Source organism: Suillus subalutaceus (genome assembly GCF_016647625.1).
Source record: "Suillus subalutaceus strain FC151 chromosome Unknown DFJ58scaffold_13, whole genome shotgun sequence".
NCBI classification, from domain to species: domain Eukaryota; kingdom Fungi; phylum Basidiomycota; class Agaricomycetes; order Boletales; family Suillaceae; genus Suillus; species Suillus subalutaceus.
The window spans coordinates 407,185-435,058 of NW_024540262.1; the positions used below are offsets into that span (position 1 = coordinate 407,185).

The following is a 27,874-nucleotide window of genomic DNA, read 5'->3' on the forward strand; positions in this document are numbered from 1 at the left end:
TCATTGTCGACTTCAGCTCCTATCATTCATACCAAGAGAGTGCTAAGACCACGCATCAACGCAAGAGTAGAACACCGGAGGACAATAAAGCTAGCGGGATAAGTCAGCATTGCGAATGCATCGCGCATGACTCAAGTTGTCACTGCCTTATGGTTGATGGCAACGCCGGTAAATTCAAATTCCTGACCATGAGTTCGAGTTTCAAACAAGATCATGAGTAAAGCACCAGCGAATAAATGTCCTCCATGTATGATGGATTGCAAATGTTCCTAAGACTAGTATTGAGTTTCGTTGAACCAAAGTTGTGGAACAAAATAATACCGTCCAAACTTGCCAAGACGCCGTCGCCGCATTGGGTACTATAGTACCTACCAAGCTCGCTGTTACATACATCGAAGTCGCCGTCCTCGATAAGGAATGGATGTTGTAAAGCCACTAGAGCGTAGTACTAGTAGCCAGAGTAGCACTGGTATAAATAAGTACTTACTCAGTGGGAAGTCGGGGAGAACCGTCACGGTAGTGCGGGCGGAAGCGGCTGAGTAAGCGGAGTGGCTAGCCAAACATACAGCATCATTGATATTGACAACCGGCGTCGAACTCCCTCACAACTCACTGTTTCGCTTGTGCTCGACATTACAAGCAGTTTGGAGGCGCAAAGACCGTTTATTGCAATGGCGCAGTCTTACTTTTCCGCCCCAGCTCGGTCATCTTCATCGCTGGCGAAGGAGCCTTTGCTCTCAAATTATGGCGGTGAGAAGCATTTAAAGGTGGAGGATGTCCAAGAAGCCTACATTGAACAAAAGGATCGGTTTGTTCGGGATACTTCCTCACTCTTTATGTTGTTCTGATACGTCAGGCAGTTTGATCCAGGCCCTTGATTCTTCCAAGTCTATTCTTGGGGAACTACGTCGGTTCAACAAGGAGGAGTGGGTCGTAAGGTATCCCACTCTACACGAGCAACCCTCCGCAGAACCTTCATCACTATCAAGGACAAAGCCCCGTCGCTCTCTTCGCCGTTCGCTTACGTTTGCAGATGATCCAAACAACCAAACGGAAGTTCTTTATACTCCTGTGCGAGAAGGCCTGACCCGGGCTGTTACACTGGCATCAATTTCTGACGCCTTGGAAGGCACTGATGTCAATCCTGCGGATGAAGGAACGAATGACGGCGAAAGGGATACATGCGAGGGGGAGAGGTTGATGATGTCGTCCAAGGATGGAGATTTTAATATCCTTCGTTTGGACCTTAAGCTCGGTCCCCACGGCTCCACCACATCCCCTGCCGCTCTCGTATCACACCTCGAAAAGGGTTCCATTGCCAGTTTATTGGACGAACGTATCGGTGCTTCCGTCAATCATATGGATAAGCTCCGCCTTCGTGTGGAGGATACTTCATCAAAGGTTCTTGTCACCGGCGACCTTAATTCTGGAAAGTCCACTTTTGTCAATGCCCTTCTTAGGCGTGAGGTGATGCCAATTGACCAGCAGCCTTGCACAACCGCCTTTTGCGAAGTGCACGATGCTGCCGAGAATAATGGCAAGGAGGAAGTTCATATCATCAAGGAGGGTGCGGCGTATAACATCTCTGACGAGTCAACCTTCACTCGCGCTTCACTTGCCGACTTGGAGATGATTGTCTCAGACAATGAGGGTGTTCAGCCAGTCTTGAAAATGTACCTTTCCGACAGCCGAGCACCATCGGAATCATTGCTCAATAATGGGGTCGTTGACATATCCCTGATTGATGCACCCGGTCTTAACCGCGATAGTTTGAAGACAACGGCTCTCTTCACTCGCCAGGAGGAGATTGACGTCGTTGTCTTTGTCGTTTCCGCCGAAAATCACTTCACCCTGTCCTCCAAGGAATTCCTATGGAACGCTAGCAATGAGAAGGCATACCTTTTCATTGTCGTGAACAAGTTCGAGCAGATCAAGAATAAGGAGAAATGCAAGAGGTTGGTGCTGGAGCAAATCAAGCAGCTGAGCCCTAGGACATATGAGGACGCCGAAGACCTTGTCCACTTCGTTGATTCTGCCGCTGCTCTTCGACCATACACAGCCAATCCAGCATTCGACGACTTGGAATCCTCGCTTCGTTCGTTCGTTCTCGTTAAACGATCAAAGTCAAAGCTGCAGCCTGTCATGACCTACCTCTCCAACCTCCTATCCGATGTTGATCTATTGGTTGGCGCAAATGCCATCGTCGCCCAATCCGATCTTGACCGCGCTAAAGATGATTTAACGCGTGTCAAGCCAGTTCTTGAGAAGATGAAGGGCAGCCAGGAACTATTGGAAGAAAATCTAGAGTCTGTAGAGGAATTGGGGGCAGAGAAGACAGGTGCCAGAACAAAGGCCATCCTTTCCTCTGCCATCGAGCGCGTCGGGCAAGGCCTGTCTGGGGTTGACCATACTACCATTTCCCTGCCAGCCTTCCCCGGATTCCTTCGCATTTGGGATTATGCCAGGGATGTAAAGAAGGCTCTGTTAGCGAGCTTGGATGCGGCTGTGAAGTTGGCTGAGGATGAAGCGCGTATCACTACTTCTGCAGGGGTGAAGAAGATTGGTGAGCTTGGCGACGTCAATCTTCCTGAAGGAGTCGAGAAGTCGCGGAGGGTATTCATGCCCGAAGCCATGTTCTCATTGCGCTCAGGCAAGAAGGGACTCCGCCGACGTTCCTCTGTAACAGCCACCGCCGTCGTGGCTGGAGGGGTACACAATCTCGGCATTGGCCTCTCCCAGCGCCCGGACATGCTCGATACGTCTGCCCTCGACATCTTTGACTTCCACCGGCTCTGGCCTCACTTTACTGATGACAAGAAGGAAGCAGATGATGAGGCTAGCCCTACCACTGCGCTTAGCGTCGTCTCCGTTGGCGTCAGTGCGCTCACAATGGTTGGCGGTCAGACGTTCGGTGCCCGAGGCATTGTCGATGGTATCGTACGCATTTCTGAGCTGTTCGGAAACGAGACTGCAAGGAAATGGGCGGCCCCTGTTCTGGGCGCTTTCGTTATCGGTGCAACTGCCTACTTTGTCCTTGAGCTACCCAACACCATTCCACGCACCATCGGTCGCCGCATCCGCACATCCCTGGTTGCCGTTGACGAGAACGCAACCGAGGATCAACTCTTCGTTAATGCCCATGCTGGCCGTGTCAGTAGGGAGACACGCAAGGTTTTGCGCCTGGCGTCTTGGGACCTCAAGGAGCACTTTAGAGCCGCAATGGAGGAAAGAGGCCAAGAAGTCAAGACGCAGAGGAGATGGAGAGGAAGGCCAAGAGAGCACTCGAGTACTTCGTGGAGGTGGAGACAAAGACGGGTTTGATCAGAAATGATGCTGGCTTGACCAATGTCTTGTAAGATTATCACGCTTGTTTATTTTCTTGCACCCTTACCACCTTGCTGTCTTCGTTCGTCCTTCTGCGCACCATGATGTCTTTGTCGTTGCCGCTCACTGTCGTTGATTGATCTTTTTTATTGTTTTGTTTCGTCTTTTATGCACATGCCTTGAACGTAGAGTAGTAATGAAATCTCCGCACGCTAGGTGATCGGAATGTCACTATGTTTCAGCACGGGCGAGAGTTCGTAGTACTACACTAAGTACAACTGCTTAGCTGGTGGTCAGGCCGACTTACGCAGCGAATTTGCGCCAATGACAGAGCTGCATCTTCAATAGAATAAAACGGACTATGTAGCCGAGTCGATTATATGCGAATGTACGAAACTTTAGTGTTGTACGTCGATCGGCGTCATATGATCGAGCACCCCCAAATGCCATCACGGTCGTCTAAATCGATCAAGCGCCGATGGTTTGCGCGCCTCTATCTGACCATTCTCGATGGCCTTTGCCACGCGCTTTTCCTCCCGCTGCTTCTCCGATTTTGCACGAATGGCGACCTATATTTGCAGAGCGCACGGACATGAGCACACGATTAATCAATGGAGCGATCCACTGAGGCTCACCGCAGTAGGATCGATGACATTTTTGCGTTGCTTCCGGAGGTATCTGGGTTTTCAATATGATAAGTGATATGCTGCAGTATCTTATACAGAATGCATACCTTTTGAGACTCTTGCCCTTGCTGCGCATTTTCCGCTTCTCCTTCTCCGCTCGTGACTGTGGTTTATCATTCTTGTCGCCGTCACCTTCAGCAGCATCCTCGTCGTCATCATCAACGAGCTCCGTTTCATCTGCTTTACCCTGGATACGTAGTCGTTCGAGGCGAGGAAGACGAGCGAAGGGAATATCATGTGTGTCATTGACAGCAGTCGTTAATTTTGTTGGCGGTGCAAGGGCTCCAACGAAATCTGGGTCAAGTGAGATCATGTCCTGGTTGAATCTAGGTCGATGGATAGCACATATCAGCGTCATTAGAAATTATCTAGACGTCAAGCGTACCTTGTCCAATAGACCCTTAACTTCCCTTTCCCTTCTTGCCTTCTTGTTCTCGAATGGATCGGCTTCCGTACTGTCGAAGTTTGGTTCGCCAACCCCAGGCACAAGAATGCTCGACAGACCAGCATTGTGTCCGATCGTAAGGATATCTTGGAAGGGGCAAAACCGCACCGAGGTAAGCGGTCGATGTGGTATTGGGTGTGTGAGGTAAAGAGGTGGCGGGGCTTTGGCTGCGTGCGGGGTCTGTATTGACGGTTTTGTGTATACCTGGCACGCAATGTATGAGAACCGCCACAAGTAAGAGAGTAGTAACTCACATTGACACTCCCACCTACTGCCACACCTAACGCACCCCTTGCACTCCATTCCAGCTCAGGGCTGCCACCTCTTGTCGTCCATTCCCGCACAGTACCCTTCCAATTTCGGCAGTCCCAGACCTTTACGACGCCATCCTGGCCTGACGTCGCCATATAGCGCCCACCAGAACTCGGATCGACACTCAGCCCCACAACCGGGACCGAGATGTGCCTAGAATTTGTACAGCAGGATGTGGGATGTTTGGCGTCCAGAGGGTGACAACGCCATTGGAGTGACCAAGGTGTAGCACCGCGTTGTGTTTATTCTGTGCGAGTGTATGGCATGCCCCGAGCTTTGTACGATGCTCAGCGACGATGTGACCTGTAGAGGTGTCTTGATATTTTAGAAATCCGTTGTTTCCCTAATGTTAACTGAGCCGGCACAAGTTGACATTGAGCTGGAATAACTGACCACACTAGCGAGCAACCAGTGATGTGGAAGAAATTCGAGTCGCGTGGGTTCAATGTGAGCCTTCAATCGGTGTAGCTCGACACCATTACGGTCCTATATGAATACATATTTTTTTTGTGCGACCGCGAAGAATGACTGATCCTGCAAAAATCTTTATTGAACGATTGAGACTTATTACATGCAAGTAACAGGCGACGTACGTAATATCGCGACATGTTTCCTGCAGCTGAAGCTCGGCATGCATGGTTCCTGTTTGCCAGTCAAAAGTCGCGACATGACCCATGTTGCCAACAATAGCAAGATGCCTGCCATTCCTCGAGTATCTCGAGCGATATGGACCACCATCCAACTTCAGCTCTCGTCGTCCCTTGGCAGCCTCCTGACCGGCACTTTCCACAATATCATCCTGGCCTATTCTCCAAGTTCGTTCCAGCTCGGTCTCCACCTGCATTTTCCCTGCCTCGCTCGTCAGCAATAGTTCAGCATCTTCGACAAGCGCTTTTGAACGGGCAGCATGTGCTGCCTACCGGTTTAGTTTTGTTCTTAGTTTGAGATCTTTGACGTGCTTGTGCTTTGGCACATTGTCTGGTGGTGGAGCGGTAGGACGAAGAGATTTTGGCAGGGTGGTAGTTTGTGCCTTGACAAACAAGGCATCTACAGGCGCCATTCGTACGCTCTCGCCCGGTTATCACTATCACTGCTGTAAAGTGATCCGATAAGCCTGTAGGAGGCCGAAGTATACATAAAACTCAGCTGACTAAGCTAAACACAAACCCAGGTCTAGTCTCGTGAACCAGCCGCCCTGTTTAATATAAATTTACAACCCCTCATCATACAACTTCCGGGATAATGCAACATAGAATCTCTCCAGATCCAATTTAGAGGCCAGCTCATGCTTGACAGACTTCTTGACCTTCTGCTTCTGTGAAGTGTCTCCAGGGGGTGACTTGTTCGTCGATGGGACCTGATCGATGATCCAATCGAACACGGCGGATAGCTTATCCGTTGACGCTTTCACAACAGGGTCACTTTCACCCTCCTTGCGCATCTCCTCCCTAGCCCCTCGGGAGACTCTCGGGTCCAATGACGATATCGAAGATCCACCAGCACCAGCGAACTCATACCCACCAGAAGACCCCTTCTCTTGCTTCTTCCACGCCCGAATAAACTTTGACCAGTCGCCAAACGCCCACTCATCTGCACCGACGCGACCTGCTATGCTCGTCAAGGGCACAGACGGCAAGTCAACATTGAATTCCAGCCCCCGTGCACCTCTGATCTCCCAGTGATCGCAGCCCTCCATTATCCCGAGAAATTCGCCCCATCTTGCACTCTGCACGGTCACGAGGCCATCATTTCCCCACTGGTTGTCCTGCTCCCATGTCAGAGGCGCATATATATCCCCCGAGTCGGCGTGTTGACGCTTGAGGCTTTCCTTTTCTTCACGTTCCAACTCATCGAGTACCATCTTTGGGAGGCAAAGCGGGTGCCAGATGCTCATGTCGGCGGTACGTCCGGTGACGCTGAAGTACTTGACACGCGGATCATTAGGGGTGGCAGGATTGAACACATTATTGAGGTAGGACGATGTCAAGTTGGCATATGCTGGCGAGTCCAGGATGGACAACAAGAGCGTTGTGAAAGAAGACGGCAACGAAGCCAGTGACAAGGAGAATGAAGTCTCGCGCTTCTCAGTGGTTGTCTCTTTTTCCGGCAAAGACTGCTTCTGAATCTCGGTCGTTTTCTTGAACATTTCTTCTTGGGGTCGTCTTCCTAGGCCGATATTTGTCTTGGAGTCAAGTGAAGTGAATGCACTGCAAAGCGAGAACAGAATTTTGGGAACTTACCGCACACCAGTCCATGAAGGGGCTTCCCCTATGGGGAGTACTGATTGTTGTCAGCGATAATGGGGTATATTCGCTTGGCTGCACGTGTGTAATAAGATGGCGGCAATCAAGACCTCCCATAGAATGAGCCATGAAATTGACACCTCGCCCCCTGGCCTTCTCCTGGAGCAACCGATCAAGGTTTTCTGCCCTCGACGCTATGGAACCCGTTCTAAGTGGAAAAAAAAATCAGAAATGGTCTAATAACAAATTTAATGACCGTACCCAGGTACCGCTGTAACAATGACGTCTGCTCCGACCTTCTTCTTGAGGATGTTGAGAACATTGGCCCAGTAGTGCATTCGGAGACTGGGAAATGCAGCAGGACCTCGTACGTCAAACCCGTATAGCCCTATGGATCAACGTGTGTGGTTCAGTCTAATTAAGCAGATTAAGACAAACTAACCGTGGCAGAGGACAATCGGAAACCTAGGGGCTCTGATAGGGTCATACAGCGTTGGATTTTGCAGTAAGCGATGGATGGTATCAGTGGAATCACCCTCGGATGGTTCTTGAGGTGGTAATTTCCCCTGCGGCAACTGGGAATTGAGAGTGGATGTGTCAAGAGCAGTGGTATGAGGCTCAGACGGCGCTTTGAAATCAGAATGAGATAGATTGAAAGGCCATAATTTGGAATCGTCCTTAAAGAAGCATCGGCCTGTTTGTGGACGACCGCATGAGTCTGGTGAACGCCGGTGAACACCAAACGAAGTGACTTGCCTTCCGAGGTCCAACGAGGGAGCGTTGGAGTCAGCGGTTTGGTTGGTTGCTCCAAAACACTATCCACAAATAACCCTACATGAAGCCAGTCCCACTTATTCGGAGACAGCGGGTTCCACCAAAAGTTGTTGGAAGTGGTGTGAACTTCAGGCGTGTTACTGGAGGCATCTTCGGCTCTGACCTTTGATATGAGGTACTGGCCAGATAGTGAAAAGGTAGCCACGACATTGACGAGGCGCCGAAATAAAGCTACGACTTGAACTGGGAAGTGGACGTTGTTCATGATTTCACTGGAGAAACATGCATGAACGTGAGTCGGAGCAATCAAATGAGTTGCTTGATTAGGGTGGTCTGATCCACTATATTCAGATTTGGGACATTTTCGAGTCACAGCTAAAAAGCGCTGACCTCCTGCCTTGATCACACAAAATGTCAGACGAAGAAACTCTACAGAAACATCACGAAGAATCGGATTCTGAAGAAGAAGAGGAGGAACAGCTGGACGATGTCCCAAAGATTGACATAGATATCTCGAAACTGACGCCACTTTCGCCTGAAGTAATATCAAAACAGGTGCGCAAGCAGCTTTCCTTTATCTGACGCATCTCATCGACCACGATCCTTCCAGGCTACAATTAACTTGGGTACGCAGAGTTCTGTGAGTACATATAAGTTAGCCATTGACTGGTCTCTACAGGAACAATCGGTCATGTCGCACACGGAAAATCAACAGTTGTGAAGGCCATATCAGGCGTCATGACTGTACGATTCAAAAACGAGCTCGTTCGTAACATCACGATTAAGCTGGGTTATGCAAACGCAAAAGTATGTTCCTTCCGATTCGCATCTGATCCATTGTTAATCTCGAGACCCACCATCATAGATCTACAAATGCGAAAAACGAAGCATGCCCCCGCCCAGGCTGCTATCGATCGTACCGCTCAGACAAAGAAGATAATCCTCCTTGCGAACGACCAGGATGTGGTCATCGGATGAAACTCATTCGTCATGTTTCCTTCGTGGACTGTCCCGGTCACGATATTCTGATGGCTACCATGCTTAACGGTGCTGCAGTCATGGACGCTGCCCTTCTTCTAATTGCAGGAAACGAAACATGCCCTCAGCCGCAGACATCGGAGCACTTAGCCGCGGTTGAAATCATGAAGCTGGAAAACATCATTATTTTACAGAACAAGGTCGACTTGATCAAGGAAGCTCAGGCTCTTGAGCACCAAAAATCAATCGCTGCATTCGTCAAGGGTGGGTACTCGGTAGCATGGGCTATTCAGTGTTGTATTAACTCTCGTAACAGGCACGGTGGCCGAGTTGTCCCCCATAGTTCCGATATCTGCGCAGCTGAAATACAACATCGACGCTGTGAATGAATACATTGTAAAACGTATACCCATCCCAATCCGCGACTTTACTTCCGATCCCCGTCTCATCGTCATCCGTTCCTTTGATGTCAACAAACCCGGTGCCGAGGTCGATGACCTCAAAGGTGGTGTTGCCGGTGGTTCTATCCTTACAGGTGTCCTACGGCTAGGGCAAGAAGTCGAGATTCGTCCGGGAATTGTGACGAAAGATACTCAAGGCCGGAACCGCTGCAAACCCATTTTCAGCAAGATCGTCTCTCTGCACGCCGAGAACAATCACTTGCAGTTTGCTGTTCCGGGAGGGTTAATTGGTGTTGGGACCAAAATTGATCCTACGCTATGCAGAGCAGATCGTCTTGTTGGTCAAGTGCTGGGTGTGGTCGGGAAGCTTCCGAAGGTCTACACCGGTAAGTATCCTCGTTTTCGCCATGCTGGTGGGTTTCTAACGAGAATTCAGAGCTTGAAATCAGTATGTTCCTCTTGCGCCGTTTGCTGGGCGTTCGAACAGAGGACAAGAAACAAACCAAAGTCTCGAAACTCGCCAAGAACGAGCTCCTACTTATTAACATTGGTTCAACGTCGACTGGTGGGCGGGTGTTGAGCGTGAAAGGGGATCTTGCAAAGATTCAATTGACTTCACCTGCATGTACTGAGGTTGGAGAGAAGGTCGCGCTTTCGAGACGTATCGAGAAGCATTGGCGGCTTGTAGGCAAGTGTTTCTGTTGACTCAGTAGACTCGTTCACTGACTTGCCATCAGGTTGGGGAAGTGTACAGCGTGGAACGGTGTTGGAGCTTAGACTGATTCGCTACCCACATTCTAGCACTTTGTGTGACCGGAGCCAATCTACATCTGTATCATGTTTACAGCACGCAAATGTATTGTTTCAATTGCACTGTACATCTGTATTGGGAAGAGTCGTGATGGTCACTTTCCCTTATCAGCGATCTCTTATGACTTCTTTGCCGCCGTTTATATGCTTATTGACATTTCAATCCTCAATGTCAACTGCACGGTGCGGTCTTGGCCGATCAGACGACCTTTGACTGTTCTAATATCGCAGCTTTTAAGCCGCAAGTATATACTTACGTTGTCTCGAGCTCCATTCATGCCCACAGGGTTTCTGCCTCCACCGCAAACTTTGCACATTCGAAGAACAGCTTATACTGTTCGATCACTGGAAACTACAGTGCGCGGGTGGTCGACTGGTCAGCAATGAGCATTCTCTTTGCTGAACTATTTCTTTCTGTCTTGAACGTGATGGACTCCGTGTCTTCATTTCACTGCATCATCACGCCGTATTGATTAGAAACAACCTTCGCGTCTCTGTTTTTGCCTTTAGAATCGTATATACTTGTGACATTGTGAAAGCAGGTGATCAAGCACCTCCTGATCTCCCAAGTACCTTGCAATGTGATTCGAAAGTGAAGGACTCGTCTGAAAATCGTTTAAATCTAAAAGTGAATGCCATTTGATAGCATCTCAAAGGGCAAAGGGGATCTTTTTAAAAGACAAGGAGATAAACCGGATAAATTAATGATGACCGTCATTATACTCAGAGGAGGCACAACATATAGCGACCCAAAAACGAGTCCAGCGCCCAGCGTGTTTGATTATGATGTGAGGATTGGTGGTTGGAGTTGTGTTAGTGACAGCGGATTCCGGAGATATGGTGGATGACGTCGAGACGGCAGCCTGTGGTTGGGGAGATGACTGAGGATGAGCCACGCCACTGGATTGTGTGACGTTGCTATTGGGAGGGCGTGAAGTGCTTGCAGCAGGGTTCTTGGGTTTCAATGGAATTATTATCATCCGTCTTTCTCGTGCTGACGCGTTCCTCTAGGTGATATGAGATGGAGTTCGAATATTCGAGAAGAACGAAATGACATACACGTTTGCCCTTGGCATACGGAACATCGACTGCTGAGTGACGCTCGCGCAGCTCGATGTCTGCACCGCTTGAATTGTCAGAGAAAAGGTTTCGAACCCAGAGAAAAATGCTGGGTCGTGATGGCGTATCGCGGGAATCGAGTCGCGCAGAAGACTGAGAAAATCGAGGTCAGGAAAACAGTGCTAATAATGTAGATGAGAGATGAGCGACGTACATGAGCACGATGTGGTGTGCCATCGAAGAACCCTTGGGGAACCCGATTGGAGACCTTTATTGGCTGACGGACTGGACTTCGTGTAGCATCAGCCTTACAACATGTTTGAATGGAATGAGATCTGTGATGAAAGCGTCACCTACAGCGAGTACCGACTTGTCGCACTGGTTCAAGAGAAGTTCATCGAGGCCAGCTTCTGTTACTATCGCAGAAGCATCCCACATGTATGCATTGCTGTCACTGCAGCCAGTGGCTAGTGACTTTCCATCTGCCGAAAACGACACAGAAAACACAGTATTTGCATGATGGAGGGGCAAACTGATGGGCTGGTTGTTGTCGAGATTCCATAATCGCGCTGTTTGGTCCGCTGATGTGCTTGCGAGGATGCGGCCATTCGGAGATATTGCAATGCCATAGACTTTCCAACTGTGCCCACCGAGCACTGCGATCTGTTTCCAAGTTGATGTACTCCATTTTCTAAATGAGCCATCGGCTGACCCGGAGATAAGGGTTTTTCCATCTGGGGTCCAAGCCAAGCACCACACCCAACCCATATGTCCTTCAAGAGTAGCGATAAGCTCGCCGGTCTTCGCATCCCAGATTTTGACTGCCACTGGGTACTTGTCATCGATGTCATCTCTGAGAGCCCGTTCGCTTCCGCCAGTCGCAAAGATGGTCATGTCTGGCGAGTAGACCACTGCGAGCACAAGTTCGTCCCCTGTCTCGATTGGACTGGCAAGGATGGTCTTTCCGCCCTCCACATCCCACTCCCTTGCAGTCCCATCAAAGGATCCGCTCAAGACTCGCTGACCATCTCGACTCCAGCAGACAGAATTCACTCCCTTTGTATGCCCCATCCATTTCGCAATGACTTTGCCTGTGTCGATGTCCCACAGCCTCACTCCACCATCTTCACTCCCGCTCACCACTTTCTTCCCGTCCGGAGACAATGCTATGGTCCACAGTTCACTTTCTCCGTCCGTCCACTCGTCTCCTATCTGTTTCCCACTCTTCATGTTCCATACCCGCAGCGAGCCGTCTGCTGAGCAAGTCATCATCCGTTGTCCACCTGGCAGGTGTATGGCGCCAAGGACTTCACCGGTGTGTCCCTCAAATTTCTGGCGTGGCGTTATCGTTGTTTCTCGTGGCACACTGGCAACGCTGGGTGAAGTCATAATCAACTACCGCGTAGTACAGCTCATTTCAGCTTTCACACACAAAGTCCACAATAATCACTTACGACGATTATTAGGTCTTGACACCGAGACACAACGAGTGTTTAGGTCAAGAGTACTTGCACTGGAAGTTTGAGCTAGTACGTTTACATGTGTTATCCGCGTGTTCACTTCACAGCTTACAGCATAGGCTGTGCAGCTGAAGCGCCCAGGGCGGCCCAATGATCACGAGGAATGCCAAAGTTCATCAATCAGTAACAGTCTTCACTTTACAGTGGACTGACCCTCCATGTGTCCCGCCACGACCTTGCCCCGACTTCACTCTGCTATCTTTGTTAACATGCACACAACCACCCCACTGCGCCTTGACGGTATCCGACATCTCACCAATGATCGATACTCACCTGGCGTAACATGCATAATTCTGGGTCTCAGTACGTGGAAAACCACCTCAAATTTCCCGATCGCTGATAGTTCTTCAGAAATAGACAACTCGGTGCTAAGTCGCCCAGCTTACACCATCTATGCGGCTGTGCAGCTGAAGCGCCCAAGTATCATTTCTGATCACGAGTCACATTTTACTAGTCACAATTCTGCAACGGACTGATCGCACACCCTCTATGTGTCCCGCGACGACCTTGCCCAACACAATTTCACTCCGCTATCCCCGTTAACACCATCTTAAACTGCCTCACCCCATCCAACTTCCACCCGAAGGTGCCATCATCTCATCCCATCTCATCTCATCGATACTTGCGTTGGGTGTGATTGGAAAGCTTCCAAAGGTCTACACCGTAAGCATCCTCAGTTTCGGTATGCTATCACGTTCTTAAGAGTATTTGGGGCTTGAAATCAGTTTGTTCCTCCTCCGTCGTTGACTTGGCGTTCGTACAGAAGATAAGAAACAGACAAAAATCTTGAAACCTGCCAAGAACGAGCTCCTGCTCATTGACATTGGTTCAGCATCGAATATTGAGCGTGAAAGGCGATCTCGCGAAGGTTCAATCGACTTCACCCGCATGTACAGGTCGCTATTTACGGATGTATCGAGAAGCATTGGCGACTTATAGGTGAGCGTTTCTTGTCTGAAGGTTAGGGAAGTGTCCAACTAGACCGATTCGCTACCCACACTCTTGCATTTGACGTGAGCGGAACCAACCTACATCTGTATCATTTTTACAGAATCCAAATACATTTTTCAATTGCACTGTACATCTTATTGGGAAGACTCGTGATGGCCACTTTCCCTTATGACTTGACTTTGACGCATATCGACCTTTCAATGTCAATCGCAGTCTTGGTCAATCAGACGACATTTAACTATTCTAACAGCGAAGTTTTGAAGCCGCAAGTATGTGCGTGCGTTGTTTCAAACTTTATTTATGCCCACAGGGCTTCTGTCTCCACCGCAAACTTTGCAGCCTCAAAAACAGCCTTACGCTGATTGATTGTTGAACTCTACAGTGCGCGGGTGGTTGACCGGTCAGCAATGAGCATTCTCTAGGCTGAATTATTTCTTTCTGTCTCAAACATGATGGACCCCGCATTTTCATTTTACTGCATCGTCGATATTGAGAACGACACTCTGTACTGATTAGAAACGACCTCCCCGTCTCTGATTTTGCTTTTGCTTTCGGAATCGTATATACTTCAATGTCATCATGAAAGGTGATCAAGGACCTCCCAATGCTCCCAAGTATCTCGCAATGCGATTCAAAGGCAAAGGACTCATCTAAAAATCAAAAAGTTAAAGCCATTTGCGCGATACAATAGAACATGTCTTGACGTTTAATGTGCAGGTATCTACTATAAGAAGCAATGATGTATGGATGAGATCAACGACATAGCATTTCATAGGACAAAGGATATCTTTTTACGAGAAAATAAACCAGGTAGATTAATTATGACCGTCGGTATACTCAGAGGAGGCACAACATATAGCGACCCAAAAACGAGTCCAGCGCCCGGGGTGTTTGATTGTGATATGAGGATTGGTGTTTGGAGTTGTGTTAGCGACAGCGGGAGGTGTGGTGGATGACGTGGAGACGGCAGCCTGTGGTTGTGAAAATGACTGAGGCTGAGCCGCACCGCTGGATTGCGTGGCGTTGCTATTGGGAGGGCGTGAGGTGCTTGCAGCAGGCTTCTTGGGTTTCATTGGAATTGGCCTCCGCTGTTCTCTTGCTGACGCGTTCCTCTATTTGACATGAGATGTGGTTTTGAACATTCGAGAAAGAGAAGAAGACATACACGTTGGGCCTGGCAATGTCGAACATCCATGACTCCTAGATGACGCTCATGCAGCTCGATCTCCACACTACTGGGTCGGGCAGAGAAAAGGTTTCGAACCCAGTGAAAAACGCTGGGTGGTGATGGCGTATCGGTGGGATCGAGTCGTGCAGAAGACTGAGAACATCGAGGTCAGAAAAAAAAGTACAATGTAGATGAGAGATGAGAGATGAGCGACGTACATGAGCGTGATGTGGTGTGCCATCGAAGAACCCTTGGGGTACCCGATTGGAGACCTTGATTGGCTGACTGACTGGACGTCGTGTAGCATCAGGCTAGAATGCACATGTTTAAATAGAATGAGATCTGTGATGAAAGTGTCACATACAGCGGGTAGCGACTTGTCGTGTTGGTCCAACAGAAGTTCATCGAGGCCAACTTCCTTTACTATTGCAGAAACGTCCCATGTGTACGCATTTTTGTCCGTGCAGCCAGTGACTAGTAGCTTTCCATCTGCTTAAAACGACACAGAAAACACAGTATCTGCATGTTCAAGGGGCGAGCTGATGGGCTGAGCGTTGTTGTCGAGGTTCCATAATCGTGCTGTGTTGTCGAATGATGCGCTTGCGAGGATGCGACCATTCGGTGATATTGCAATGGAATAGATGGTGTGCCCATCCAACAATATTAATGCGATCTGCTTCCAAGTTGTTGTATCCCATATCCTGATCGACTGGTCCATTGACCCAGAGACAAGCCTTTCTCCATCTGGGGTCCAAGCCAGGCACAACACCCAATTGTCCGTATGCCCTTTGAGAGTAGCGACAAGCTCGCCGGTCTTCGCATCCCAGATTTTGATCGGGGATTTGTCATCTCTGCTTTCCAATGACTCGCCTCGTCCGCCAGTCGCAAACATGGTCATGTCTAGCGAATAGATGACTGCGCCCACGCTTTCGTGCCCTGTGTTGATTGGACCGAGGATCGTCTCTCCGTTCTCTACATCCCACTCCCTTGCAGTCCCATCGTGAGATCCGCTCAAGATTCGTTGGCCATCTTGACTCCAGCAGACAAGCCTCACTCCTTTTGTATGCCCCATCCATTTCGCAATGACTTTGCCTGTGTCGATGTCCCACAACCTCACTCCACCATCGATACTCCCGCTAATCACTTTCTTCCCGTCCGGAGACAACGCTATGGTCCACACTTCACTTTCTCCATTCCTCCACTCGTCTCCTATCTGTTTCCCACTCTTCAAGTTCCATACCCGCAGCGAGCCGTCCCTTGAACAAGTCATCATCCGCTGTCCTGGCAGGTGTATAGCACCATAGACATTATCAGTGTGTCCCTCAAATTTCTGGCGTGGCGTTATCGTTGATGTCTCCCGTGGCACACTGGGAACGCTACTAGTAGGTGAAGTCATAATCAACTATCGCATGCAGCTCGTTTCAGCTTTCATATGCAAAGTCCACAATAATCACTTACGACGATTATCAGGTCTTGACACCGGGACACAATGAGTGTTTAGGTCAAGAGTGCACTGGAAGTTTGAGCTGGTACGTTTTACATATCTTATCCTCGTGTTCACTTCAGGGCTTACAGCATAGGCTGTGTACACTGACGACACAGTATCTGCAGGGTAGAGAGGCGAACTGATGGGCTGGTTGTTGTCGAGGTTCCATAATCGTGCTGTGTTGTCCGCGGATGCGGCCATTCGGAGATATCACAATGAAATAGACCACACTAGTGTTCTATTCTATATCCTGATCGACTGATCCGTTGACCCGGAGACAAACCTTTCTCTATCTGGGGTCCAAGCCAGGCACTCCACCCAATTGTCCGTATGTCCTTTAAGAGTAGCGACAAGCTTGCCGGTCTTCGCATCCCAGATTTTGATTGGCGACTTGTTATCTCCAGCGATATTCCAGGGCTGTTTGAGTCCACCAGTTGCTAACATGGTCATGTCTGGCGAGTAGACAGCTGCTAGCACAAGTTCGTGCCCAGTCTTGATTGGACCGAGGATCGTCTCTTCGTTCTCTACGTCCCACTCCCGTGCAGTCCCATCGTGAGATCCACTCAAGATTCGTTGGCCATCTCGACTTTAGCACACAGTCCTCACTCCTTTTGTATGCCCCATCCATTTCGAAATGACTTTGCCTGTGTCGATGTCTCACAACCTCACCCCACCATCCATACTCCCGGTGTGTCCGTCAAATTTCTGGTTGAGTGTTATTTCTGATGTCTTTTGCATCCTAACAATGGGTAAAGACATAATCAACCCTCCATGTGTCCCACCATGACCATGCCGAACATAATTTCACTCCGATATCCTCGTCAACAACGTCTTAAACCGCCTCACCACAAACCTTGGCACAAAGTCACCACACACCAATCTGGCGCTATAGCTTTGTCGCTAGATTAGAATCACCCATCCAGAGCAGCAAGGCAGCTAAGGAGATGTTCGCCCTCGGAAGGCGCCACAGCTTCTCAACGGTCCACATCACTGAAGGCTGATGTCTAGAGGCCCGGTGACAGCGATACCCTCAGTCGGAAGATGTGATACCCGGGAGTTATCAAGTTCGCTTTTAGTTGGATGGCAACAAGGGTGGGCACTTGATGGTATTTTCTCATTAATGTTAACAAGCATGGTGGTCTAGTCATCACCTATCCTTCCAATATATGTACATCTGAAATACACTATCAACGGCGTCAAGGAATACATTATAAACCAGCACCCAAGCCACCCGAGGCTGCGGCACTTCTCGAGGCTCTTTCTTTGTCCTTTCTAAGTTTCTCGACGTAGATGAACGTCATGATGATGGTATCCATCATATGAGCCACTTCAGGTGATACTTGCAGCATAGCTTTGCGTTTTCTTCCTACAATTCCAAGAGTCGCTCTATGAAAGCGAGCGACCTCCGTTCGAGACGCATCGTCCCGTGAGAGCTGAAATCCGACTCATGAGAAACGAGTATCAGCAATGTTTATGAAGTGAAAGCGTACTCACAACTACCACTTTGAACTTGAGGTCCCAGCGATAAGGACGGCTATCTGGTCCTATGAAGACGCGCTTCCTGCCAGAATTTTATTATGCCTGCCCGGATTTTTTAGAAGGACACTATGTACTCACCGACCCAATAAGCCTTTCCTCGGAATGAACTGCTTCGCCTCTACTTCAGTTCCATCATAACGAAACTTTGAGGAAGTAAATTTGTGCCACTCGATCTCTCCCAAGACATCGAACTGGTCTTGCATATGAGACTGGTCGTCATTTGGCTTGATTTTCTGAATGGTCGTAGTACGGACGCCAACTAGTTTAAACGGAGTCTCTGTCTTGTAAATAATTTGACCTTGCTCGTTGGTAATAACGGTATTGCGAACATTTTCAGTGGAGAAAGTGAGCAAAATCATTGTGGGTATGAGTATCTACTGCGCACTGTCGAGTACTTGGCACTGCATTTAAAGTGGATGTGGCTGTTGTGTGGCTTAGCTCTGGAAGAGGAACATTTTGCTGTATATGTTGTAACATGCCTGCCGGAGCTCAAAGTAGAACGTCCAACGCCCAACCTCTTGACGAAATGGATGACTTTCCGTAGGCAGAAATGCTGAATAGAACATCATATGTATCATATCATAAATATACCCGTATTAGGCAGGTGTGCCGCGATGCCGCTGTTCATTTCCAGTCAATTTGCAAACATGTTCCATTTTGCCTCAATATGATCCCCAGTTGCTCCCGACTAAGACACAAGGCGTTTAGGTCAAAAGAGCACTGGAAGGTTGAACTGGTACGTTTTACATGTGTTATCTTCCCAGCTTACACCATATATGCTGTCCAGCTGAAGCGCCCAAGCCTCCGATCTTCCATTAGTCACAATTCTACAGCAGACTGACCGGTACGTACACCCTCTATGTGTCCCGCTTCGACCTTGCTGAACACAACTTCACTCCGCTAGCCTCGTCAACACCATCTTAAACTTCTTCATAGTAAGGTTAATGTGTGCTCAGTCGGAGGATGCGATACCCGAGAGCTGCTGAAGTTGGATTACAACAAGGGTGGGTCCTTGGCGGTATGGAACGTCCTTAATGTATTACTCATCATTATTGGCAGGCATAGTGGTCCACTCGTCACCCAACATTTCGATTTCTACGTATCTGAAATATAATATCCACGCCGTCAAGGAATATGATATGCTGCAAACAATTCAGATCCCCGTCTTATCGATCATCATTATCCGTTTATCCGACGTCAACAAACCTGGTGTCGAGGTCGATGACCTCAAACGTGAGGTCGCAGGTGGTCTATGCTCACTGGCGTTCCACGGCTAGGACAGGAAGTCGAGATGCATCCGCGAATTGTGGACACCCAAGGCTGGAACCGCTGCAAACCCATTTTCAGCAAGATCGTCTCTCTGCACGCCGAGAGCAATGCAGTTTGCTGTTCCAGGAGGTCTAATCGATGTTGGGACCGAGATTGATCCTACGCTATGCAGAGCGGATCGTCCTGTCAAGTGTTGGGTGTGATTGGACAGCTCCCAAAGGTGCACACTGGTAAGCATCCTCTGTTTCGGTATGGTATCACGTTCTCAAGAGTATTTGGGGCTTGAGATTAGTTTGTTTCTTCTCCGTCGTTTACTTGGCGCTCATACAGAGGACAAGAAACTGACAAAAATCTCCAATTTGCCAAGAACGAACTCCTGCTCATTGAGATTGGTTTAACATCGAGTATTGAGCGTGAAAGGCGATCTCGCGATGTTTCAATTGACTTCACCCGCATGTACAGGTCGCTATTTCCGGATGTATCGAGAAGCATTGGCGACTTTTAGGTGAGTGTTTCTTGTCTGGAGGTTAGGGAAGTGTCCAACTTGACCGACTCGCTACCCACATTCTTGCACTTGATGCAACCGCAGCCAATCTACATCTGTATCATTTTTACAGAATCCAAATACATTTGTTTCAATTGCACTGTATATCTCTATTGGGAAGACTCGTGATGGTCACTTTCCCTTATGACTTGATTTGTAGACTTTGACGCATATCGACCTTTCAATGTCAATTGCAGTCTTGGTCAATCGGACAACATTTAACTATTCTAACAGCGAAGTTTTGAAGCCGCAAGAATGTGCGTGCGTTGACTCGAGCTCCATTCATGCCCACAGGGCTTCTGTCGCCACCACAAACTTTGCAGTTCCAAAGGACAGCCTACACTGTCCGATTACTGAAACCCTACAGTGCGCGGGTGGTCGACCGGTCAGCAGTGAGCATTCTCTAGGCTGAATTCTTTCTTTCTATCTTGAACATGCCGGACCCTGCGCCTTCATTTAACTACATAGTCGATATTAAGAATGACTCCGTACTAATTAGAAATGACCTTCCCATCTCTGTTTTTGCTTTTAGATTGTATATACTTTAATGATGTTGTGAAAGGTGATCGAGCACCTCCCAATGCTCCCAAGTAGCTTGCAATGCGATGCAAAGGCAAAGGACTCATTTGAAAATCTAAAAGGGAATGTCATTTGGGCGGTACAATAGAACCTGTCAATTGACAACGGTTTAATGTGCAGGTATCTACTATAAGAAATAATGTTGTATGGATGAGATGAACGTCATAGCATTTTAAAGGACAAAGGAGATCTTTTTACAAGACGAGAAAATAAACCAGGTAGATTAATGATGACCGTCGGTATACTCAGAGGAGGCACAACATATAGCGACCCAAAAACGAGTCCAGCGCCCGGGGTGTGTGATTGTGATATGAGGATTGGTGTTTGGAGTTGTGTTAGTGACAGCGAGAGGTGTGGTGGATGACGTGGAGACGGCAGCCTGTGGTTGCAAAAATGACTGAGGCTGAGCCGCGCCGCTGGATTGCGTGGCGTTGCTATTGGGAGGGCGTGAGGTGCTTGCAGCAGGGTTCTTGGGTTTCAATGGAATTACTACCATCCGTTTTTCTCGTGCTGATGCATTCCTCTACGTGATATGAGATAGGGTTCATATATTCAAGAAGGATAATAATGACATACACGCTTGCCCTTGGCATAGGGAACATCGACTGCTGAGTGACGCTCGATCTCTGCACCACTTGATTTGTCAGAGAAAATGTTTCGAACCCAGTGAAAAATGCGGGGTCGTGATGGCGTATCGTGGAGATCGAGTCGCGCAGAAGGCTGAGAACATGGAGGTCAGGAAAAACAGTACATGTAGATGAGGCATGAGCGACATACGTGAGCACGATGTGGTGTGTCATCGAAAAACCCTTGGGGTACCCGATTGGCGACCTTGATTGGCTGACGGACTGGACGTCGTGTAGCATCAGCCTAGAATGCTACATGTTTAAATGCAATGAGATGTGATGAAAGTGTCACATACAGCGAGTAGTGAGTTGTCGCGCTGGTCCAACAGAAGTTCGTCGAGGCCAGCTTCCTTTAGTATCATAGAAACGTCCCATGTATACGCATTTTGGTCATAGCAGCCAGTGGCTAGTAGCTTTCCATCTGCCGAAAACGAGACAGAAGTTACAGTACCTGCATGTTGGAGGGGCGAACTGATGAGCTGGTTGTTATCGAGGTTCCATAATCGCGCTGTGTTGTCATCGGATGCGCTTGCGAGGATGCGGCCATTCGGAGATATTGCAATGCCAATGACACCTTCAGTGTGCGCATCCAACAATAATGCGATCTGCTTCCAAGTTGTAGTATCCCATATCCTGATCGAGCGATCTGTCTGTGTCCTTTGAGAGTAGCGACAAGCTCGCCGGTCTTCGTGTCCCGGATTTTGATCGAGGACTTGTTATCTCCAGTGCTATTCCAAGGCCCGTCGTGTCCACCAGTTGCAAGCATGTTCATGTCTAGCGAGTAGACGGCTGCCAGCACAAGTTCGTGCCCTGTTTTGATTGGACCGAGGATCGTCTCTCCATTCTCTACATCCCACTCCCTTGCAGTCCCATCGTGAGATCCGCTCAAGATTCGTTGGCCATCTTCACTCCAGCAGACAGGCCTCACTCCTTTTGTATGCCCCATCCATTTCGCAATGACTTTGCCTGTGTCGATGTCCCACAACCTCACTCCACCATCCGAACTCCCACTCACCACTTTCTTGCCGTCCGGAGACAACGCTATGGTCCACACTGCACTTTCTCCGTCCCTCCACTCGTCTCCTATCTGTTTCCCACTCTTCAAGTTCCATACCCGCAGCGAGCCGTCCATTGAACAAGTCATCATCCGCTGTCCACCTGGCAAGTGTATAGCACCATAGACATGACCAGTGTGTCCCTCAAATTTCTGGCGTGGCGTTATCGTTGATGTCTCCCGTGGCACACTGGCAACAGTAGGTGAAGTCATAATCAACTATCGCATGCAGCTCGTTTCAGCTTCCATATACAAAGCCTACAATGATCACTTACGACGATTATCAGGTCTTGGCACTGAGACGCAACGAGTGTTTAGGTCAAGATTGCACTGGAAGTTTGAGTTAGTACGTTTTACATGTGTTATCCTCGTGTTCACTCCACAGCTTGTAGCATAGGCTGTGCAGCCGAAGCGCCCAGGGCGGCCCAATGACCACGAGGATTAATGCCAAAGGTCATCAATCAGTGATAATCTTCACTTTACAATGGACTGACCCTCTATGTGTCCCGCCACGACCTTACCCCGACTTCACTCCGCTATCCTTGTTGACATGCACACAACCACCCCACTGCGCCCTGACGGTACTCGACATCTCACCAATCATCGATACTCATCTTGCGCGTAACATACACAATTCTGGGTCTTAGTACGTGGCAAATCACCTAAATTTTCTCGATCGCTGATAGTTCCGCAGAAACAGAAAGCTCAGTGCAAAGTCGCCGCGTGCGATTCTGGCTGTTTGGTCGGGCGTATTGCAATAAAAACAGCGAATGAAGGTGTCATAGCTTCCACAGTCCGGATCACTGTGAGCAGTGGCCTGGAGACAACGATACTTTCGGTCGTAGGATGCGATACCCGGGGGCTGATGAAGTTGGTCTTCTAGCTGGATCACAACAAGGGTAGGTTCCCGATGCCGTGAGTTATCCAAATATTCCCACTCATTCTCGTCCTAGGCACGGTGGCCCGGTCGTCTCCTATAGTTCTGGCATTTTTCAATGGGAGTAACATACTAACTACTTGGCAAAGGACCAATTAACGTTCACGGTCAATTATCTTCGGGAGATCAACAGGGATTTAATGGGTGAGCATGACATTTCAAGTTGTCTCTCTACTCTGTTGCATTGAATGATTCTTACAGTGCGCTTCACAATTGCTCTTCGGACCTGTGACCTGGCTTGTAGACTTTGACGCCAAGAAGTACATTCCTAAATTCTTTCTGTCTTCGACATCGTGGTCTCCATATGTTCATTTTTATGATATCTTCTGGCACTCCGTACGCCTTTGACATGACAGGCTAAAGTTTTCAAATCGAAGGATCTTCTGGTCTATATTTTTACTTTTGGTAGCGGAACGGCACCCCCGACGACGGAATCCACTTCATCAATGCTCGTGTTGTGCACTCACTCTGTATATTCTGATATGCAGCCGATAGTAGACAAGCCTTGCTTTCTGTACTTATCGTTGGCAAGGTATCACGCTCTTCCAGAGCAAAGACTTGATTACCTTGCAATACTATTCTAATTTATGTAAAGGACTCCACAAGCGAATGCAATTGCGCAGTACAACAAAACATAGTTAGTGAAAATGGTTTAGTGCATGGGTATATAAGAAACGACTTTATGCCTGCACTCGAGGGATGAAATGAATGGCATAGTGGCCAAATGAAATCTTTGTAAATGATAGGTTAGTGATGGCCGTCGGTATACTCTGTAGAGGTACAACAGATAAAGAGCCAGAAGCGCGTCCAGCGTCCAGCACGTCTTATCATTACATCAGGATTAGTTTTCGAAGCTGTATTAAAGACGGCGAGAGGTGAGGTGGTGGTGGAGACGGCAGCCTGTGGTTGGGGAGATGACTGAGGCTGAGCCACGCCACTGGATTGTGTGACGTTGCTATTGGGAGGGTGTGAGGTGCTTGCAGCAGGGTTCTTGGGTTTCAATGGAATTATCACCATCCGTTTTTCTCGTGCTGACGCGTTCCTCTGTGGTGTAAGATGGGGTTTGAACATTCGAAAAGGAAAGGATGACATACGCGTTTGCCCTTGGCATATGGAGCATCGACGACTGGTGAGGGACGCTCACGCAGCTCGATCTCTGCACCGCTGGGTCTGTCAGAGAAAATGTTTCGAACCCAGTGAAAAATGCTGGGTGGCGATGGCGTATCGTGGGGATCGAGTCGTGCAGAAGACTGAGAACACGAGGTCAGGAAAAGCAGTACAATGTAGACATGAACTACATACGTGAGCATGATGTGGGTGTGCCATGGAAAAACCCTTGGGGTACCCGATTGGAGACCTTGATTAGCTGATGGACTGGTCGTTGTGTAACATCAGCCTAGAATGCATGTTGAAATGCAATGAGATATGTGAGGAAAGTGTCACATACAGCGAGTCGTGAGTTATCGCGCTGGTCCAATAAAAGTTCATCGAGCCCAGCTTCATTTAGTATCATAGAAACGTCCCATGTATACGCATTTTTGTCGTCACAGCCAGTGGCTAGTAGCTTTCCATCTGCTGAAAATGACACAGAATTCACGTCATCTGCATGGTGGAAGGGCGAACTGATTGGCTGGTTGTTGTCGAGGTTCCATAATCGCGCTGTGTTGTCGATAGATGCGCTTGCGAGGACGCGACCATTCGGAGATATTGCAATGGATTCAATGGCGTTGGTGTGTCCATCCAACAATGCGATCTGCTTCCAAGTTGTTGTATCCCATATCCTGATCGAGTCATCATGTGACCCGGAGATAAGTCTTTCTCCATCTGGGGTCCAAGCCAGGCTCATCACCCAATGTGTGTCCTTTGAGAATCGCGACGAGGTTACCTGTCTTTGCATCCCAGATTTTGATCGGGGACTTGTTATCTCCAGTTCTATTCTGAGGCTGTTCGCGTCCACCAGTTGCTAACGTGGTCATGTCTGGCGAGTAGACAAGTGTGAACACGCATATGTGCCCTGTTTTGAATGGACCGAGGATCGTCTCTCCCTTCTCTACATCCCACTCCCTTGCAGTCCCATCCCAAGATCCACTCAAGACTCGCTGACCATCTCGACTCCAGCAGACAGTCCACACTCTCTCTGTATTCCCCGTCCATTTCATGATGACTTTGCCAGTATCGATGTCCCACAACCTCACTCCATCCATACTCCCGCTAACCACTTTCTTCCCGTCCGGAGACAACGCTATGGTACACACTGCACCTTTTCCGTCCCTCCAATTGTCTCCTATCTGTTTCCCACTCTTCAAGTTCCATACACGCAGCGAGCCGTCCGCTGAGCAAGTCATCATCCGTTGTCTGCCTGGCAGATATATGGCGCCAAAGACAGTACCGGTGTGTCCCTCAAATTTCTGGCGTGGCATTATAATTGATGTCTCCTGTGCCACGCTAGCAACCGTGGGTGAAGTCATAATCAACTATCGCATGCAGCTCGTTTCTGCCTCCATATACAAAGTCCACGATGATCACTTACGACGATTATCAGGTCTTAACACCGAGACACAACGAGTGTTTAGGTCAAGAGTGCACTGGAAGTTTGAGCTCTGAGTACGTTTTACATCTGTTAGTATCCTCGTGTTCACTTCACAGCTTCTAGCATAGGCTGTGCAGCTGAAGCGCCCAGGGCGGCTCAATGATAACGAGGAATGCCAAAGATCATTAATCAATAACAGTCTTCACTTTACAATGGACTGACCCATCCATGTGTCCCGCCACGACCTTACCCCGACTTCACTCCGCTATCCTTGTTAACATGCACACAACCACCCACTGGGCCTTGACGGTACTCGACATCTCGCCAATGATCGATACTCATCTTGTGCGTAACATACACAATTCTTCTTCTGAGGTTGGAGAGAAGGTCGCCCTTTCGAGATGTATCGAGAAGCATTGGCGGCTTGTAGGCAAGTGTTTCTGTCGACCCAGTAGACTCATTCGTTGACTTGCCATCAGGTTGGGGAAGTATACAGCGTGGAGCGGTATTGGAGTTGGACTGATTCGCTACCCACATTCTAGCACTTTGTGTGAGCGGAGCCAATCTACCTCTGTATCATGTTTACAGCACGCAAATGCATTGTTTCAATTGCACTGTGCATCTGTATTGGAAAGAGTCGTGATGGTCACTTTCCCTTATTAGCGATCTCTTATGACTTCTTTGATGCCGTTTATATACTTATCGACCTTTCAATCCTCAATGTCAACTGCACGGTGCGGTCTTGGCCGATCAGACGACCTTTGGCTGCTCTAATATCGCAGCTTTTAAGCCGCAAGTATATATGTACGTTGTCTCGAGTTACATTCATGCCCACAGGGTTTCTGTCTCCACCGCAAACTTTGCACATTCGAAGAACAGCTTATACTGTTCGATCACTGAAACTACAGTGCGCGGGTGGTCGACTGGTCAGCAATGAGCATTCTCTAGGCTGAACTATTTCTTTCTATCTTGAACACGACGGACCCTACGTCTTCATTTAACTACATAGTCGATATTAAGAATGACTCCGTACTAATTAGAAATGACCTTCCTATCTCTGTTTTTGCTGTTGAATTGTATATACTTCAATGACGTCGTGAAAGGTGATCAAGCACCTCTCAATACTCCCAAGTATCTCGCAATGCGATTCAAAGGCAAAGGACTCATCTGAAAATCTAAAAGGGAATTGCCATTTGGGCGGTACAATGGAACATGTCGGTTGACAACGGTTTAATGTGTCGGTATCTACTATACTAAGAAATAATGTTGTATGGATGAGATCAACGTCATAGCATTTCAATAGCCAAAGGGGATCTTTTTCAAAGACGAGATAATCCGGATAAATTAATGATGTCCGTCGTTATACTCAGAGGAGACACAACATATAGCGACCCAAAAACGAGTCCAGCACCCAGCGTGTTTGATTATGATGTGAGGATTGGTGGTTGGAGGTGTGTTAGTGACAGCGGATTCCGGAGATACGGTGGATGACGTGGAGACGGCAGCCTGTGGTTGGGGAGATGACTGAGGATGAGCCGCGCCACTGGATTGTGTGACATTGCTATTGGGGGGACGTGAGTTGCTTGTAGCAGGTTTCTTGGATTTCAATGGAATTATGATCATCCGTCTTTCTCGTGCTGACGCGTTCCTCTAGGTAATATGAGATGGAGTTCGTATATTCGAGAAGAACGAAATGACATACACGTTTGCCCTTGGCATACGGAACATCGATGACTGCTGAACCACGCTCGTGCAGCTCGATCTCTGCACCACTTGGTCTGTCAGAGAAAATGTTTCGAACCCAGTGAAAAATGCTGGGTGGTGATGGCGTATCGTGGGGATCGAGTCGTGCAGAAGACTGAGAACATTGAGGTCAGAAAAAACAGTACAATGTAGATGAGGCATAAGCGCCGTACGTACGTGAGCACGATGTGGTGTGCCATCGAAAAACCCTTGGGGTATCTGATTGGAGACCTTGATTGGCTGACGGACTGGACGTCGTGTAGCATCAGCCTAGAATGCACATGTTTAAATGCAATGAGATATGTGATGAAAGTGTCACATACAGCGAGTAGTGAGTTGTCGCGCTGGTCCAACAGAAGTTCGTCGAGGCCAGCTTCCTTTAGTATCATAGAAACGTCCCATGTATACGCGTTTGTGTCCCAGCAGCCAGTGGCCAGGAGCTTTCCATCTGCCGAAAACGACACAGAAAGCACACTATTTGCATGCTGGAGGGATGAACTGATGGGCTGGTTGTTGTCAAGGTTCCATAATCGCACTGTGTTGTCGTACGATGCGCTTGCGAGGATGCGGCTATTCGGAGATGTTGCAATGGAATAGACATAGGAAGTGTGCCCTTTGAGCACTGCGGTCTGCTTCCAAGTTGTTGTATCCCATATCCTGATCGACTGATCCATTGACCCGGAGATAAGTCTTTCTCCATCTGGGGTCCAAGCCAGGCACCACACCAATCTGTGTGTCCTTTGAGAGTAGCGACAAGCTCGCCGGTCTTTGCATCCCAGATTTTGATCGGGGACTCGACATCTCTGCTTTCCTCTCTGCTTTCCAAACTATTCCCAGGTTGTTCGGATCCACCAGTTGCAACAAACATGGTCGTGTCTGGCGAGTAGACGACTGCG

General features: G+C 48.6%; 10 protein-coding genes across 10 annotated transcripts; 4 read left to right on the forward strand and 6 right to left on the reverse strand.

Moving 5' to 3' along the window:
• The first annotated feature begins 525 nt into the window (after positions 1-525).
• Positions 526-3,840, forward strand: DFJ58DRAFT_766791 (uncharacterized protein). The gene is made up of 6 exons (XM_041388824.1): positions 526-808; positions 861-933; positions 958-1,433; positions 1,461-1,467; positions 1,489-3,240; positions 3,264-3,840. Exons 1-6 carry the CDS (start codon positions 672-674, stop codon positions 3,354-3,356), a joined length of 2,538 nt encoding a protein of 845 aa, XP_041248494.1. The 5' UTR covers positions 526-671; the 3' UTR covers positions 3,357-3,840.
• On the reverse strand, positions 3,774-5,827 carry DFJ58DRAFT_714186 (BING4CT-domain-containing protein; the record flags this gene model as incomplete). Its single annotated transcript, XM_041383992.1, has 10 exons — positions 3,774-3,893; positions 3,960-4,002; positions 4,058-4,326; positions 4,396-4,659; positions 4,710-4,890; positions 4,911-5,110; positions 5,161-5,253; positions 5,284-5,311; positions 5,361-5,683; positions 5,723-5,827. The coding sequence occupies 10 exons, from the start codon at positions 5,825-5,827 to the stop codon at positions 3,774-3,776; spliced, it is 1,626 nt and encodes a 541-aa protein (XP_041248495.1).
• A 43-nt stretch (positions 5,828-5,870) lies between these two features.
• DFJ58DRAFT_766797 (alpha beta-hydrolase) lies at positions 5,871-8,116 on the reverse strand. The gene is made up of 5 exons (XM_041388825.1): positions 7,767-8,116; positions 7,453-7,704; positions 7,272-7,398; positions 7,008-7,218; positions 5,871-6,949 (listed from the first exon to the last, which is right to left on the reverse strand). The coding sequence occupies exons 1-5, from the start codon at positions 8,047-8,049 to the stop codon at positions 5,978-5,980; spliced, it is 1,845 nt and encodes a 614-aa protein (XP_041248496.1). The 5' UTR covers positions 8,050-8,116; the 3' UTR covers positions 5,871-5,977.
• A 79-nt stretch (positions 8,117-8,195) lies between these two features.
• Positions 8,196-10,029, forward strand: DFJ58DRAFT_857442 (uncharacterized protein; the record flags this gene model as incomplete). The annotated part of the gene is made up of 7 exons (XM_041393948.1): positions 8,196-8,339; positions 8,395-8,410; positions 8,464-8,591; positions 8,636-9,026; positions 9,079-9,549; positions 9,600-9,847; positions 9,901-10,029. 7 exons carry the CDS (start codon positions 8,196-8,198, stop codon positions 9,943-9,945), a joined length of 1,443 nt encoding a protein of 480 aa, XP_041248497.1. The 3' UTR covers positions 9,946-10,029.
• A 417-nt stretch (positions 10,030-10,446) lies between these two features.
• DFJ58DRAFT_766803 (uncharacterized protein) lies at positions 10,447-11,603 on the reverse strand. The gene is made up of 4 exons (XM_041388826.1): positions 11,390-11,603; positions 11,247-11,339; positions 11,033-11,185; positions 10,447-10,980 (listed from the first exon to the last, which is right to left on the reverse strand). Exons 1-4 carry the CDS (start codon positions 11,468-11,470, stop codon positions 10,675-10,677), a joined length of 633 nt encoding a protein of 210 aa, XP_041248498.1. The 5' UTR covers positions 11,471-11,603; the 3' UTR covers positions 10,447-10,674.
• A 5,662-nt stretch (positions 11,604-17,265) lies between these two features.
• On the reverse strand, positions 17,266-18,237 carry DFJ58DRAFT_82952 (uncharacterized protein). The gene is made up of 3 exons (XM_041392212.1): positions 17,775-18,237; positions 17,652-17,718; positions 17,266-17,590 (listed from the first exon to the last, which is right to left on the reverse strand). Exons 1-3 carry the CDS (start codon positions 18,053-18,055, stop codon positions 17,366-17,368), a joined length of 573 nt encoding a protein of 190 aa, XP_041248499.1. The 5' UTR covers positions 18,056-18,237; the 3' UTR covers positions 17,266-17,365.
• A 126-nt stretch (positions 18,238-18,363) lies between these two features.
• DFJ58DRAFT_837860 (uncharacterized protein) lies at positions 18,364-20,176 on the forward strand (the record flags this gene model as incomplete). Its single annotated transcript, XM_041392419.1, has 11 exons — positions 18,364-18,432; positions 18,516-18,540; positions 18,653-18,700; positions 18,756-18,929; positions 18,974-19,077; positions 19,138-19,195; positions 19,428-19,470; positions 19,497-19,611; positions 19,670-19,766; positions 19,804-19,901; positions 20,072-20,176. The coding sequence occupies 11 exons, from the start codon at positions 18,364-18,366 to the stop codon at positions 20,174-20,176; spliced, it is 936 nt and encodes a 311-aa protein (XP_041248500.1).
• Positions 20,177-20,220: 44 nt separating this feature from the next.
• DFJ58DRAFT_766841 (uncharacterized protein) lies at positions 20,221-21,237 on the reverse strand. Its single transcript, XM_041388827.1, has 4 exons — positions 21,011-21,237; positions 20,866-20,958; positions 20,665-20,808; positions 20,221-20,611 (listed from the first exon to the last, which is right to left on the reverse strand). The coding sequence occupies exons 1-4, from the start codon at positions 21,074-21,076 to the stop codon at positions 20,312-20,314; spliced, it is 603 nt and encodes a 200-aa protein (XP_041248501.1). The 5' UTR covers positions 21,077-21,237; the 3' UTR covers positions 20,221-20,311.
• Positions 21,238-23,247: 2,010 nt separating this feature from the next.
• Positions 23,248-24,205, reverse strand: DFJ58DRAFT_83181 (uncharacterized protein). The gene is made up of 3 exons (XM_041392222.1): positions 24,008-24,205; positions 23,800-23,955; positions 23,248-23,749 (listed from the first exon to the last, which is right to left on the reverse strand). Exons 1-3 carry the CDS (start codon positions 24,029-24,031, stop codon positions 23,453-23,455), a joined length of 477 nt encoding a protein of 158 aa, XP_041248502.1. The 5' UTR covers positions 24,032-24,205; the 3' UTR covers positions 23,248-23,452.
• Positions 24,206-25,212: 1,007 nt separating this feature from the next.
• On the forward strand, positions 25,213-25,949 carry DFJ58DRAFT_766862 (uncharacterized protein). The gene is made up of 3 exons (XM_041388828.1): positions 25,213-25,309; positions 25,359-25,665; positions 25,715-25,949. The coding sequence occupies exons 2-3, from the start codon at positions 25,464-25,466 to the stop codon at positions 25,756-25,758; spliced, it is 246 nt and encodes an 81-aa protein (XP_041248503.1). The 5' UTR covers positions 25,213-25,309; positions 25,359-25,463; the 3' UTR covers positions 25,759-25,949.
• Positions 25,950-27,874: the final 1,925 nt, after the last annotated feature.